This window comes from Rhinichthys klamathensis, unplaced genomic scaffold (genome assembly GCF_029890125.1).
Source record: "Rhinichthys klamathensis goyatoka isolate OS25496 unplaced genomic scaffold, OSU_Roscu_1.1 h1tg000090l_1, whole genome shotgun sequence".
Classification (NCBI taxonomy): Eukaryota; Metazoa; Chordata; class Actinopteri; order Cypriniformes; family Leuciscidae; genus Rhinichthys; species Rhinichthys klamathensis.
In genome coordinates, this window is record NW_026606629.1 from 394,462 (window position 1) to 409,504 (window position 15,043).

Consider the following 15,043-nt stretch of genomic DNA (forward strand, 5'->3'; position numbering starts at 1 on the left):
CCCTTACATTGGTTCACAATACCAACACAGCCTTTTGGAAAATCTATTTGTGGTTGGCATTGACATCATTGAATAAACATGAGCACTGCGCGTTTCAAAGTCACGGGTGTTTTCATATGAATGTATCTGAAGTGAACTGACGGTCTTTAGAAAAGTTTTGATGTTATTTCAATTGAATCTTTCTTTATCTTTATCAGATAAAGCAGCGTTTATGAGCGCTGCGCTGCTTTGTGTACAGCCGTTACCGGGGAAACCGCTGTTTCTGACGCTCCTAAAGCGCCTCCTGCTGGCCTGGCACCTCTTTGTAAACAGCCTTGCAAACCTGTATAGTGTGAATTGTTTCTACAATATTCACTCATGGCAGTAAAGTAGCCCATTCTAAGTCAATCTACAGCAGTATTTCCTATCTCTGTCAGTCAGAATATGTGGTTAACACCCAGTCATGCTTAAAAAAAAAAAAAAAAAAAAACTCATATACCGTGAAACGGGTATAATTTAGAAAAATACCGTTATATGGATTTTTGGTCATATAACGGTTATAGGTCATCGCTGAGAAGGTTTGATCGCCGGTTTAGTCGCAGCAAACAGCGCAAGCGGCTCGTGAAGGAACACAGACTGACTGAATGAAACTTTCATTTAAGCAGAATATCTCAAATGAGAACCGCTGAACTCCAGCTTGTTTGTTGATGATTGTGTTTTCAGATCATCGCCTGCGCTTCCGCAGTGCAGAAAAAGTTTGTGCGCATGGATGCCATATTGCAATGATTAAGTAAAACATTGGGCAGAAAAAGTAAAAGAAATGCTCTGATTGAAGGATTTAAACTCTAGAATTAAAATTTAGCAACCGCAAGCATGAAAGCTCGTAGAGCTGCAATATTTTGTCGACAGAAATAAAGAGTTTTTGCTAAGGTTTTTATTTTTCAACTACATTTTAGCCTTGTCCTTTTTCATCAAAGGCTTTGCATGCTGATATAGTCACAGACATTGTTTAATGACCTTGGTGTCGTCTCGTCATCGTCTTGGTCATGGACAAAAAGGTCGTTGATAATTTTTTTTTTTCTCAATTTCACTCCTACCTGTTTCATGTAGGCATAGCACATCGTCTCAGCAACACGCTTTCCCTCATCATAACAGGCCCGGGGACCAATAGGGTTCACATGACCCCAGTACTCCTCATTCTGGGGGTGCACCTCTGGGTCTAGCAGATGACACAAACACAGAAATATGATATATGATACACCGCCCTATGGATGAAATATAACAAAAATATTTAACATTTTAAAACAAGAGGGAGAACTATAAGTGAGGAAATTGAAATATTAACTAGAAACATATAAATCCTTCACATTTGACCAAAATGTTGCTCATTAAAAATATTTTTGTGATGATACAAACTTGAGCAGTGTGCTGGATATTATGTTTAACCCTCTGGTATTGTTCAGTTGGGAGTCACACTTGTAACTGAAATGTAACTTTCTTTGTAACCCAAATTCCTCCCTTTTTTTCATATTTTTTGTATTTCCCATTAATTTCCTATACAACACAAGTGTGACTAATTTATTTATTTTTTACGATCATTTAGCTTTTTTTTTTTATTAAAGGTATTGTAGGTAGGAATTTTATAAAAAACTTTTTTCCAAATTTGTTTAAACTTTCTGTATATAGCAATGCATAATTAAAATGTAAGTACTCTGAAAAAGAAAGTATAAAAATCGAGTGTTTGTAGACCTCTCACGACTGTTTTAAAGACAGCTCATTATTTCCATTCACTCCACCCCCTCCCTTCTGGGCTCCTCCCAAAGCCACGCCCCAAAAACACATGAACGCGCGACTCCGACCGCTGAGCTGAAGACGCATTATTTACCTGAGACGAGCGGAGAGGAAGGAGCGCAGTGCATGTAGTGACATCATATCAGAATCACATGTAATAAAAAAATCTAACTTTATCATTATGAAGATAAACAAATAAGATGTATTTTAGTACTCACTATCAAGCTAGCATATTGATATTGGTAAAGTTTAAAATATGTATTTATTGATTCGCTAACGAGCTAGTTATCTATAAGGCAAAGCTAAAAACAGGTTGCACGATACACGTTTTTCCATTGCCATCTTTTACACTGTGATGAAGATGAATTTCGTGTAACATTCATAACATAGGCTATGGTGTTCTGCATGTAAGAGTTTCCATGTTGAAAGCATTGTTGACTCTGATGATGAGGACTACACAGAGACAAGTACCGCATCGTCAGCTCGAGGACAGATCCGGGGTCGAGGGCGAAGCAGAGGAGGTCGTCACAAGGCGTCACTTTTCAGCCCCTTGAGGTCTCTCAGTTCTCGCCATCGCTGGAAAGCCACGCCGATATTGAAACGCGTTTTATTTCGTTGTTTATCCAAAGACTTTTTGTTCATTACCTTTTCTAGTAACGTTACTGTCTTCCTTTTTTTGCCTTCGCGAACTGCATATGTGAATTTTGATTGGTCTTTCTCTGCCATTGTTTTGCTATTCTTAGGTTCCGTGCCTCTTGAATTCCTCAAATCAAACGGGTATGGGCAAGTGGGCAGGTCCTGTGTGGCAAAAGGGTGGTTGCCATGGTTGCGAGAGAGTGACAGTCGCCTAAGCCAATCCTTTGTTTAGTCCCGGATGGAAATAATGAGCTGTGTTTAGTGCCGATTAAACGGTCTAGAGTCATTCGACTTTTATACTCTTTTTATCAGAGTACTTACATTTTAATTATGCATTGATATATACAGAAAGTTTAAACAAATTTGGAAAAAAGTTTTTTTTTATAAAATTCCTACCTACAATACCTTTAATTCCACAAAAAAAAATGTTGTGGTCACATAGCACCTGCCACAAAAGTCACTGAGTTTCATACCATTCAAATGAAGTAGAATTCTTTTAGAACAAAAACAAATTTTTGAACACCACCAGAGGGTAAAAAAAAAAAAAAATTGTGCATAATACATAGTCATACATGATACATCTGAAATAAATATTTAAATTTACATTTCTGGGTGAAGAAACAATTTTGACATTTTTATAAACAGTCTAAATGCATTTGTTTGGCCTTAGAACAATACCGTACACAAATAAATGAATTAAAAAAAATCAAAACATTTGATCTAGGTCAGTCATAATGGACTAACATTCAAACTAATGCTGATGATCAATTGACAAAATAAAGAGAGCTATGTCATGCTCTCAAGATAGATAATTGCAAGTACTTCTAAAGAACCTAAGACCTCTTATTTCTCTGTCCCTCTGATGTGGCTCTTAAAGACACTACTATCATAATTACTGAGATTATGTCAGACTAATGCACATGGGGATTGCTGTGAAACAGCCTCTTAGATCAGATTGCTGTACACACAGTGATATTTCTGAGGAATCTTCCGCACTGCACACTGTTCATTAAGTCAGCGCTCTGTGTATTGATAGATCTCAAAAACGAGTATGAGCAGACACTGAAGAGTGAATGAAAAGCTTAGCTATTTGTTAATAAACTCTGCCAAACGCATCCTATATGAAATTAATTAAGCAATAAGGTACGAGAGGGTGTGCTGTATCGTGAATAAGTCACGGCTGAAGGGCGTTGTTAGGCACGACGCAAAGCGGAAAACAGTTACCACACAATACAAATATTAAGGTTAAAAGATATGTATTAGCGCAACTTTCATGAAGTAAAATCACTAAAAGTCTTCCATCCGCTAGAAAAAATTAGTCCCTGACTGTGAACAGCAACAACGTTTCAATGTGTAATATGCATGAAAGCTCAAATAAAAACAACTTAGGAACCGTTCTCAAACGTTTTTTTTTTTACAACACAATATGTTATATTTCCTCACACAAATATAGCTTAACTCTCAGCATGAGAAAACTTTCATTTTCTGTTTATTCCGTTATTTTCTCTCTGCACTTATAAATAAACCTTACTAAATATTTACATAAATAAAAACACAAGGGCACATATTTTGATAAGTCTTTAAAGTCCCACTCCGATCATATTTTGAGCTATTTTTAAACATTCCCAGTGGTCTTTAAATTATGATTATGCCATATTTAGCCAAAATCACAAAACCTGTGCCGTTTTCTGGGACTTCGCTTCAGCAGAGCTGCAGTAGCTCATTAGCAATTCGCCTCTGCGTTGTGGGCGGAGCCGTTGGCACGGAGACGACCCTCCCCCTGCCCGTTGCTGAGAGCTCTGTCTCTCCCGCTAGCTTACACCCCCAATACCGGTGGGGCAACAGTATTATATACACGTTAATTATTATTATCCGAAGTTAATCAAAGTTATCACCGATCACCGATCATTATTTCACTCCAAGACGTCGCGTGTGGAGACGCCCAGTGGAGTTACTACGTCACAACTCCAGTCTATTTTAGCCGGCATTTTAGCGTCTGCTACTGATTCACAGCCATTTGAATGTAGAAATACTCAGAAATACAACTTTGAGCTTATTTTTCTCAAGATATGTCCTCTAACATCAGAAAAATGCCACAAGAACATGTTAACACCTAGAAAAACATTATTTTCATCGGAGTGGGTCTTTAATCTATTTTATTAATGTTATTAATTTAGTTGCTAGAATACTGCCTAACAAGATACATTTTTTTCATTGTTGTTTATTTAAATTTATTTGAACATCTCCGTTTATTGTGCATGCATTAAATATTTGTTTCATTTCAATCGGCTCCACTGTGGTGATATTTGACGCGGTTCTCCTTAGTTGGGGCTCAGCCTTTTAATTCTTACGTTTTCTTCTTTGTTTATGTTGATAAGGGTGGTTGCTAAGGGTGTTTTGCAGTGATAAATAGAACCGTTGGGTGAAGCAGTCATAGCCGTGTTTTATCGTGAATAAAGCACAGCTATTGACCAATCAGAATCAAGGATTGGAACGAAACGTTTTATAATCTAATATATACAACATAAAAGTAATTTTACAACTTGCATCTGCACAAAAGGATGCAAATGCGCACGTGAACTTGACCGTGCTTGTAACCGTCTGTTGTGGATGCGTTCTCTCCATAACAACGCACTGAAACACGAGCAACTAAATCAAATAATTTACAACATTATATTGCAATAGTGATCTCATTATAATGTTATGTATATGACTGCTTTCCTGTAGCTCAAACAGTAGAGTGTTGGTGCTTGCAACGCCAAGGTCATGGGTTCGATTCCAAGGGAAAGCAAGAACTGATAAGAAAGTACCTTGAAATGCAATGTAAGTCTCTTTGGATAAGCGTCTGGACCAGGGACGTGCACAGGAATTTTGTGGGGCAGTTGCTCTGACCTGAAAAAAGGGCACTACCCCCAAAACTCACGGGCTATATGAAGGAATATATTCAGTTGAATTTTGCCCATACAAATTGCCTTATCTGATCGTGTTTATGTCCAAACGCAATGCCTCATATTATGGTCTTATTATTATTTAAAAAGATTGCAAACGTCAAAGATGACAGGTTTATGATATACAACTTTGTAAACAGTATACAAAATGTATTAACAATATGTTAAATGTCACCAAAATACACATGAGAAAAAGAGTTCCTCATAGTATTGTTTATTGGTTTTTAATTATTATTATTATTTTTTTAAAAATAAATAATCTGGATTGAATTGACAGATGGGGGAAAACTCGCTTCTAATAAAAAAAAAAAAAAAACGCTTAGATTTCGGAAAAAATACAATCCTTTTTTAACCTTTTGGCTTCCCGTACATTCAATTGTGCTTTTTGCTCATCTGGGCAACTACGCATGATTTGTAGTATGATTGCGTAAAGGGAACAGGAATTCCGGTAAGGAACAGAATCGACTGCTACACCCAGTGCCGATCCTGACCTCCCTGGGGCCCTAAGCAAAATTCTGCTAAGGGGCCTCTACCTGACCTGTGATGTCGTCAGCTATGTAAACCATTTGCCATTGCCACAGTCACACCTGACACTTCAGCGCTCCCATACAATCCTCCCTCCTTTAAACAAAACAGTCAAAGAATAAGTACAACAATATAGAACAGAATGAGGTTCAATAACACAATATTTATTGAATAGAGTATTTTCTATAGAATGTTAAGATAATAAGTGAAAATTATTAAGTAAGTGAATATTAACGTAAACATAAATAAGAAGAAAATAATAAATTATAACCCTGAGCTTTGGCTTTTGGGATTAACTTTGGTTCTTTCTACAGCCTGGGCATTTTCGGCATCAGTATGATTTTTTAATTTTTTATTATGGATGTTGAAGCAATTCTTGATTTATGGTTATTATTTACTGAGGGATGTGCATCCATTTTGACCAGTATGTCCAGCTAATCAACATTTTTAATTCAATATAGCCTATAAATCAATAGTCAATCAATGTCAAATTGTCAATACATTGCTTATCTTGCATAATTAGTGCAGTTGTTTAGAGTTTTTAACTACACTGAGACTAGATAATCAGTGTCTTGTTTTAAAAGTATGATGTGTACTTTGATTGGGAGTGCCATCATTCACGTGCATGTATTGTACAGTATGTCTGGTCTCCACATATTTCTGCTTGAAAAATGCGAGTTTCATTTCGGCAACGCGCATATGAACGCACGATAACACACGCGACGCGGTTATGTTTTCCGAGCTGCAGTAAACAAACACCGTTGCACTTTGTCGTTTATCAAAATCAAACGTAATAAATAATTGTATTTCACTCTCACTTTTGTCAGCCACAAAGTGATGCAAGAGATGCACTGCCTGCCCAGCTAGGTTAGCAAGACCGAAAAACATCAAACTTTGCTGACATCAAACTTAGAGAGGAGAGAACACAAGTTTACCTGATTGTTGTTCCCGCAATGCACTCTCATGGTTTTTTTCTTCTTCCTCTTTTCGTGACCAGAAGGATAGTTTCGCTTCATTTTGTCGTGGATGTTGTAGCTACACATTTGACGGCGCGCTATGACTATGACACGTGTCCCTATGCCGGTCGCGTGCAGTCTATGGTCGCGTGCAGCGTTTGCCCTTCATACTGACTTTCACTTTCGGTGCCCGAATGGAAGTGAATGAGGCTTTGTGATTTTTTTTTTTTAATCTAGGCCTACGTGAAATTCTGCATCCATTGTACGATTTAATTTTTTTCTCGGAAGGGCAACTTGAGTGAGAAGGGCAACTTGAGTGAGAAGGGCATATGGGCAGTTGCCCGGGCAACCTGAGCAACCCCCCTGTGCACGTCCCTGGTCTGGACTGCATGCTGTCCTAACCAATCAGACATCTGAAACCACCCAAAATGCCGCCAAAAATCTTTAAAAAAATTATGTCTTTTTTTAAAGTCAAGGCGATCATCGTTTTCATGATTGATCGGCGCCATCATGTCAGAGTACTCGTGGATATCCCTACTAAGTAAGAAAATGGCTGCACCACCCAGGTAGGCCAAGAAAATATACAGTAAGCCGAACAAAAGAGAGGTAGCTGTAGAAAGGAATTCATCTCTGTTCACTGTACAGATAACTCACAAAATCAGAACTGTATATGGTCTGCTTAGGGTTACCAGGAAACAAGCGTGACAGTGGCGAGGGGGCGTGGTTCAGCGAGGTCTGCAACGGGAGAGTCAGGAGATGAGCGGTAAGTAAGTGGGTCAAGTACCAAATGACATACACCTGTGTCTCGTTGCAGTAATTGACGTGAAGGGAGCGGATAAAAGCCACCTGGAAATGGGATTCAAGGAGAGAGAGAAGCTGTGAATGCTCAGGAGAGCTGCCTATGAACTAAGTTGGACTGAGTTGGAGTTGGAGAGAGCGCTGTGAGCGCGACTTTTGTTTGGAAGTTTAAATTATCAAATTAAAACACACGAGTCTCAGCAAGCAGTGGTGATGAAACCAGGAAAGGAAGAAGAACACCGCCGCCATCATGAAGAACCCGTCAGGAAAGCCGTTTGCGGACATCATTCAATCACTCGAGGGACTCCACTAGGAGAACCATCAGGCGCTACTGGACCTGAGGGCGGATCAGGAGTTGCGATTCCAAGCCCTCACCCAAGCGCAGCAGGAGGACCGCAGGCTGTTCCGGAGCTCGCTAATCCCAGAGGTTCGCCCACTCACATGTTATTGAATAAGATCCCACAGGACGATCCCGAGGCCTTTCTGGACCTCTTCGAAAGGACTGCCGAGGCATGTGGGTGGCCACAGACAAACTGGCCGGTGCGCCTCATCCCATTACTGTGGGGGAGTCCCAGGAAGACACCCAGCAGTTTCCAGTCCAGAACCTCCTCGTATACGAAGATCTGAAGCGAGCCATCCTGCAGAGAGTCGGCCTTAGCCCAGCGTCAGCGCTTCCGGTCACTGGACCTGGGCGAAAGTGACAGACCCTGCGTGATGGCTAGCAGCTCCGGGATGAGTGTTGACTGAGGGAAGCGACGTCAACCACGTCATCGAAAAGGTGGTACTGGAGCAAGTCATCGATAAGGTGGTTCTGGAGCAATTCATTGCGCGGCTCCCCAAGAAAACGTTGCAATGGGTCTAGAGCCACCGCCCGACGTCGCTGGACTCGGCTATCCAACTGGCAGAAGACCAGATGGTGGCGTGCTGCGGGGTCGGCGAACCCCTACCAAAGGTTGCTCTCTCTCTCCCCTCCCCTGTGGTTCCCCCCTCTCTCTCTTTCCTTCCAAACCTATCCATTTCCCCAGGTCCAGCGGCAACCTCCCTCCTCGATCCCCGCCCCGCTGGAGGGGTGGAGTGCTCAAGAGACTCCGGGTGGACCGAGAGCTCCGCCCAGGGGGACATCAGCTCCCGTTTCTCCGCTCACATCACTTCAATCTCTTGACCCACTTCCTGCCACTAGGGCAGTGGGGAGGCCTGGACCGGCCTGTTGGCGTTGCGGGGACTTTATAGACAGGTGTTCAGTTATGGAAGTGGGGACCCTTATCCGGGTTCCGGACGTCCTGCCGGCCGCCCTCGATCAAGCCGGGTTGTACCAAATACCTGTGAGTATAAAGGGGGGTACCTATCAGGCTTTGGTGGATTCAGGCTGTAACCAAACCTCCAGTCATCAAAGCTTGATTCAGCCTGGGGCATTGGATAAAAGCCGCATGGTTTAGGTGAGGTGTGTGCACCGGGATATGTTGATATATCTATATTTCGGGGTCAAAAACATAAGGTAGAGTTGGCAGAGCGCATCAGACATCCGCTAATTTTGGGAACGAATTGGCCAGCTTTTAATCAGTTATTGGGGTGTTTAAATGCGGATATCTGTTGGAAAAAGGAAGAGAAGGATAGGATGGCGTGCAAGCAGGTGGGAGAAGCTGATCCGGGACCGGTGAGATATGAACCAGGGGCACAGAGCGCGCTGGAGAGGCTGAACCTCTCCAGCCGCGATGACTTTCCCCTGGAACAGTCCCAGGATGACACGCTGAAGAACGCGTTTGAACAGGTCTGTTCTATCGACGGACAGTTTCTCCAACAGGCTCGACCGCCCTCCTATCCTTATTTTTCGATTATAAAAGACAGGTTGTGTCGAGTGACCCAAGACGCTCAGTCAAAGCAAGATACAACACAATTGTTAGTACCAAAAAGCCGTCGGGAAATGCTTTTCCAGGCGGCTCACAGTAATCCGATGGCCGAAAATATAGGACAGGCAGCAACGTTAAAACGTCTAATGACCCGATTCTTTTGGCCAGGCTTCATGAGAATGAGCGCAGATGGTGTGCGGCTTGTCGTGAATGTCAGCTGGTAAATCCACTGGCCTCTCCAAAAGCACCTTTGTGCCCTCTTTCACTTATGCAGGTCCCCTTCGAGAGAATTGGCATGGAGCTCATTGGGCCATTAGAATGATCGGCACTTGGGCATCACTTTGCATTAGTCCTGGTGGATTATGCAACGCGATAATCCTGAGGTGGTTGCGCTTCACACCCTTTCTGCAAAGAGTGTAGCGGATGCACTTTGTTTAATCTCCCGAGTGGGAATCCTGAAAGAGATTCTCACTGATCAAGGCACAGCGTTTATGTCACAAACCTTACCTGAACTGTATGAGTTATTGGGCATTAAGTCGATTCGCATCAGCCACCCACAAACAGACGGTCTGGTGGAACGATTTAATCGCACATTGAAAAACATGATTTGAAAGTTTGTTCAAGTAGACGCAAAAAATTGGGACAAATGGCTGGAACCCCTCTTGTTCGCTGTGCGCGAGGTCCCCCAAGCCTCCACGGGGTTTCCCCCCTTTGAGGTTCTTTACGGACGTCAGCCCCGTGGGGTGCTGGATGTACTGAGAGAAACTTGGGAGAAAGGAACTTCGGATAGCAGAAACAAAATTCAATATGTCATGGACCTGAGAACAAAACTCCACACGTTGGGGCGGCTCTCTATGGATAATTTGTTACAGGCCCAGACTAAAAGCCGGTTGTACAAGAGGGGAACCAGACTACGAGAATTTTCACCGGGAGAGAAAGTACTTGTATTGCTCCCTACGTCCAGTTCTAAATTATTAGCTAAGTGGCAAGGACCTTTTGAGGTCACACGGCGAGTGGAAGATCTCAATTATTAGGTAGTTCGGACGGACAAGTGCGGGGCTCATCAGATCTACCACCTCAATCTCCTAAAAAAATGGACGGCAGTGAGCAGAGAGGAGGATCTTGGGCCAGAAGTGAGCACCAATATCCAATCTCTCGCTCTGGAGGTGGAGATCACCTCTCACCCTCGCAGCTCACTGATGTGGCCAGGGTGGCCACAATTTGCGGACGTGTTCTCGCTCTGCAACGGGAGAGAGAGGCAGGAGATGAGCGGTAAGTAAGTGGGTCAAGTACCAAATGACATACACCTGTCTCTCGTTGCAGTAATTGGTGTGAAGGGAGCGGATAAAAGCCACCTGGAAATGGGAATCAAGGGGAGAGAGAAGCTGTGGACTCGTGTGTGAATGCTCAGGAGAGCTGCCTGTGAACTAAATTGGACTGAGTTTGCGTTGGAGAGAGCGCTGTGAGTGCGACTTTTGTTTGGAAGTTTGAATTATCCAAATAAAACACACGAGTCTCAGCAAGCTGACCGTCTTCTTCCTTCCATACTTTGAACATTGTTACAGTGACTTTCCAGTAATCCAGCTGTTTTACAGAGTGACTGTGACTGACTGCAAAACCTTGAAAACAAAAAGTAGACGATCCAACTTTTTTCTTTCAGAGGGGATAAACTGGGCACAATTTAAAAGGCCCGTTCACACCAAGAACAATATAAGATATCAACTATAAAGATAGTTCTTACGATAACTATTTTAGCATCCACACTAAAAAACGATAACATTTTGTTTATTATAAGCGAGTACTGCAGTTATGTCGTCTGCCACTTTAAAAGCTCTTTAACGTCTGATGGATTCTGATTGGCAGTCAAAGCTTTAATTGTTTATCAACTGGGAATTTTTTTTATGTGATTCCAATGATATAATTTTCTATTTTCAAAGAATTATTATTTCAAAACAATTATTACAATTTTACAGTTACAGTTATCATAGTTAATCACATCATTGATCACATCACGCCATTTACACAGAGTAAAGCAACTCGGTTAGACAGAGATGTCATGATGGGCAAAGACACAAATAATCAGAATAATAATATTTGGACAGTGCAGCTTTGGTGGAAACCAAGTGGTAAGAGCGCTGTGATCCATAATCACGCTTGGTAATGAACACCCTTGGACACAACCGTAAAGATTAAAAAACGGAGCACTGCAATAATCTAAAATAAGACTGGGAAAACTGCAAACAAATTTGTCTGGATCAAACTGAAAGGTTATTATGTGTCAAAATACACTGAGTTGCAGAGCCATTACAGAAGTTGTTATTGATGCAGCTGTATAGATTAAGAAATTATGTTGCCAATTCTGGTCAATCATTTAACTCTGGTGAGAAGAAATTATTTTTAATGATCAGTCTGTACATGTAAAGTTAATTAATATTATAATAGTTTACATTCAAATTATATAATTCCCTCAAAGTATGTTTATGTTCTCAAAACAATTGTGCCATTCAGAGTAAAAGAGTGGTTCTTGGATTTCAATGCAATTCAGTGTTCTTGGTTCATTAAAAAGGCAGATTTTGAAGGCTTGAGCAATAACCCTAGCTAAAGCAAGATAAATTTTTTGCACATTCAAACAAACAATCCTTTAAAGCAGCCATCATGAAGAATAGTAACTCATAACCCTCTGGGGTTGTTCGTTTAACAGTCACACTTGGGGTGTTCGGGTCCAAATGGACCCAACGGGCAGGATTCATATTTAAAAAAAAAAAATCAAATTTTTTTTTTTACTTGTTTTTTATAAAAAAAATTATTTTCTTTTTTGGTGTTTTGAGATATTTTATGATTTATAATGAATATTTATGCAATAATTATGACCCATTTTTTCCCATTGAACATAATAGAATTTTTTTTTTTTTTATCAAAGCTGTATTACATTTTAGAGTGAAGCCTAGGCCTCATGAAAGCAATTTTTGAAAAAAATATAGATGCCATCTGGTGGACACACTGAGCATTTTTATCACACAATAGCACGTTTTTACCACTAGTGGATTTACAGCTCTCTGTAGAAAGGCTTGGGGATTCTAGTGATTTTTGCAAATATATACCAATTTTTTTTCAGGTTGTTGATTTTTAAAATATAATAACAGATTCTCAAAGACTATTTTTGTCTTGTTTTTTGTTTGTTTGGTTGGTTTAAATGGTAATTTGAAGTGCCAGTTTTACTTTATAATACAGATTATTATAAATATATAATACAGTGTGTGTGTGTGTGTGTGTGTGTGTGTGTGTGTGTCTGTGTGTCTGTTTTGCACTCTTGATGTTTTAGAGATTCACCCCTTCACCGTTGAGTCATTTTTCTGCTTTCTGGCTGATTTGTATATTGTATGCACAAAAAAACTGTTTTCATATTTTTGACAATTTCCCATTCATTTCCAATGGGGGTCATTTGGACCCGAAGGTCCTAAGTGTGAGTATTTTTTTTTTTTTTTTTTACAACCACTTAGACTATTCAAATAGACTATTCTATTTGAATAGTCTGTGTTTTCATATTGAATAATCTATGTTTTCATATTTTTGACAATTTCACATTCATTTCCTATGGGGGTCCATTTGAACCCGAAGGTCCTGAGTTTGACTATTTTTTTTACAACCACTTAGACTATTCAGATCCTGTCCCCAATTTTTGTTGTGTGTTCACATACCTAATACCATAAAAGTCACCTAGTTTCGTAACATTCCGATGAAGCTGTGATTTTAAAAAATTCAAAACAGATTTATGTAATCTGAATTTATGAGTGTGTATGTGTATAAAAGTGTGTGTGTGTGTGTGTGTGTGTGTGTGTGTGTGTGTGTGTGTGTGTGTGTGTGGATGTGTCTGTTTTGCACTCTTGATGTTTTATAGATTCACCCCTTCACTGTTGTGTGCTTTTTTTATGGATTGTGGCTGATTTGTAGATTGTACGCACCAAAAAACTCAGTTTTTTCACATTTTTGCCAATTTCCCATTCATTTCCTATGGGGGTCCATTTGGACCCGAAGGTCCTGAGTGTGACTATTTTTTTTACAACCACTTAGACTGTTCACATCCTGTCCCCAATTTTTTTGGGTGTTCATATACCAAATACCAACAAAGTCACCAAATTTCGGACCATTCCGAAGAAGCTGTGATTTTTAACATTTTTTTATTTGAATGATTCGGGTCCATTTGGGCCGAACAACCCCAGAGGGTTAAGCAGTTTGAAGGCAATCAATAGCACAACAAATAAATTGATGTCATTGTCACTTTCTAGTGATAATGGTTTATTTTCTTGCATGTGATAAATGGCATTAGCAAGAGAGAAAACAGAAAAAAAAATCAGCATGACAAACAAACAAAACATTAACTGCACATAACCAATTACTACGGATGGGTTGAAAATATTGATTTCTCAATTTTAATCGATTCTCATTTTGATAAACCAATATTGACTCTTAAATGCCTGAACAAAACTTCACCCATTTATAGCGTGCCAATAAAATAATCACAATAAGTTGTGCTGTGATAAATATAAGTACCATATTTACTTATGATATGAGACAGTCTCAGCTTTCAAATTTTGTCGGTTGTATTAAAAATTTCAAACAATAAATATCACTTTTGCACTCTTTAATGTGGCATGACAGATCTGTCCTATGACAGTTATAACAGCCACTGTTTAAATATTTATTTAAAAAAAAAACTAATTGGGAGAAAAAACAATTGTCATTAAAATTATTATAAAAACTACATTCTTTGTGCAATTAAAATGTATGTATACAAATTTTTTAATTTTAACCTTTAATATAGTAATGTACCAACTGACAGGGAGCCCTAAAAAGTTTACAGCATTAGTTGAAAGAGATTTCTTTCTTTGATAATTTTTTTTTATTGTACCCGATATATATATATATATATATATCCAAATGAACTGATATTGGAATTGAATCGAAAGCTTGTGAAACAAAATTTAATCGAATCATGACATTTGTGTCAAAGCCTAGCCCTATTAATTACCGGTAAGCTTTATTTCTCTCTTGGATAGAGATTCCTAATTCCCAAATGAGCTGATTATCCAACCATCAAAATGCTGAAGATCAATTGCAGTTTCCTCTCAGTTGTTAAAAAAAAGAAGTAAATATACTCATTTCAAAGAGATGTGGGATCACACAGAGAAGATGTGGGATCACACAGAGAAGGTGTGGGTGAGACGGGTCACATTAGGTAATCTGGTAAACACTTTTGCCATTTCAGGTGCCACAACCTCTCAGCAGTGTAATTATTGCTTAGTTAAGGGGAACTGTTTAATTAATTGACATGGCCATAATATTTAATTTCCTTTTAGGACAAATTATGTGTGTTGTGACAATTCAATATGAACTCAAAGAAGCTTCCACTACATCACTTCTATCACCATGCTTCACAACTGGGATCGGGTTCTTTATTATTACATAGAACAGCCATAGAATCCTACATTTACCAAAATCTTTTCAAATCCCAGACTCATGCACTCTCAAACTGCCTGAAGCACTTCATCCCTGTCTCTTATAG

General features: G+C 39.8%; 1 protein-coding gene across 1 annotated transcript in view; it reads right to left on the reverse strand.

Moving 5' to 3' along the window:
- Positions 1 to 15,043, reverse strand: part of uxs1 (UDP-glucuronate decarboxylase 1) — a 93,268-nt gene that overhangs the window by 25,298 nt on the left and 52,927 nt on the right. Inside the window, exon 9 of the mRNA XM_056251779.1 lies at positions 1,077 to 1,198. Within this exon, the coding sequence (XP_056107754.1) occupies positions 1,077 to 1,198 (122 nt within the window). The remainder of the gene's footprint in view (positions 1 to 1,076; positions 1,199 to 15,043) is intronic.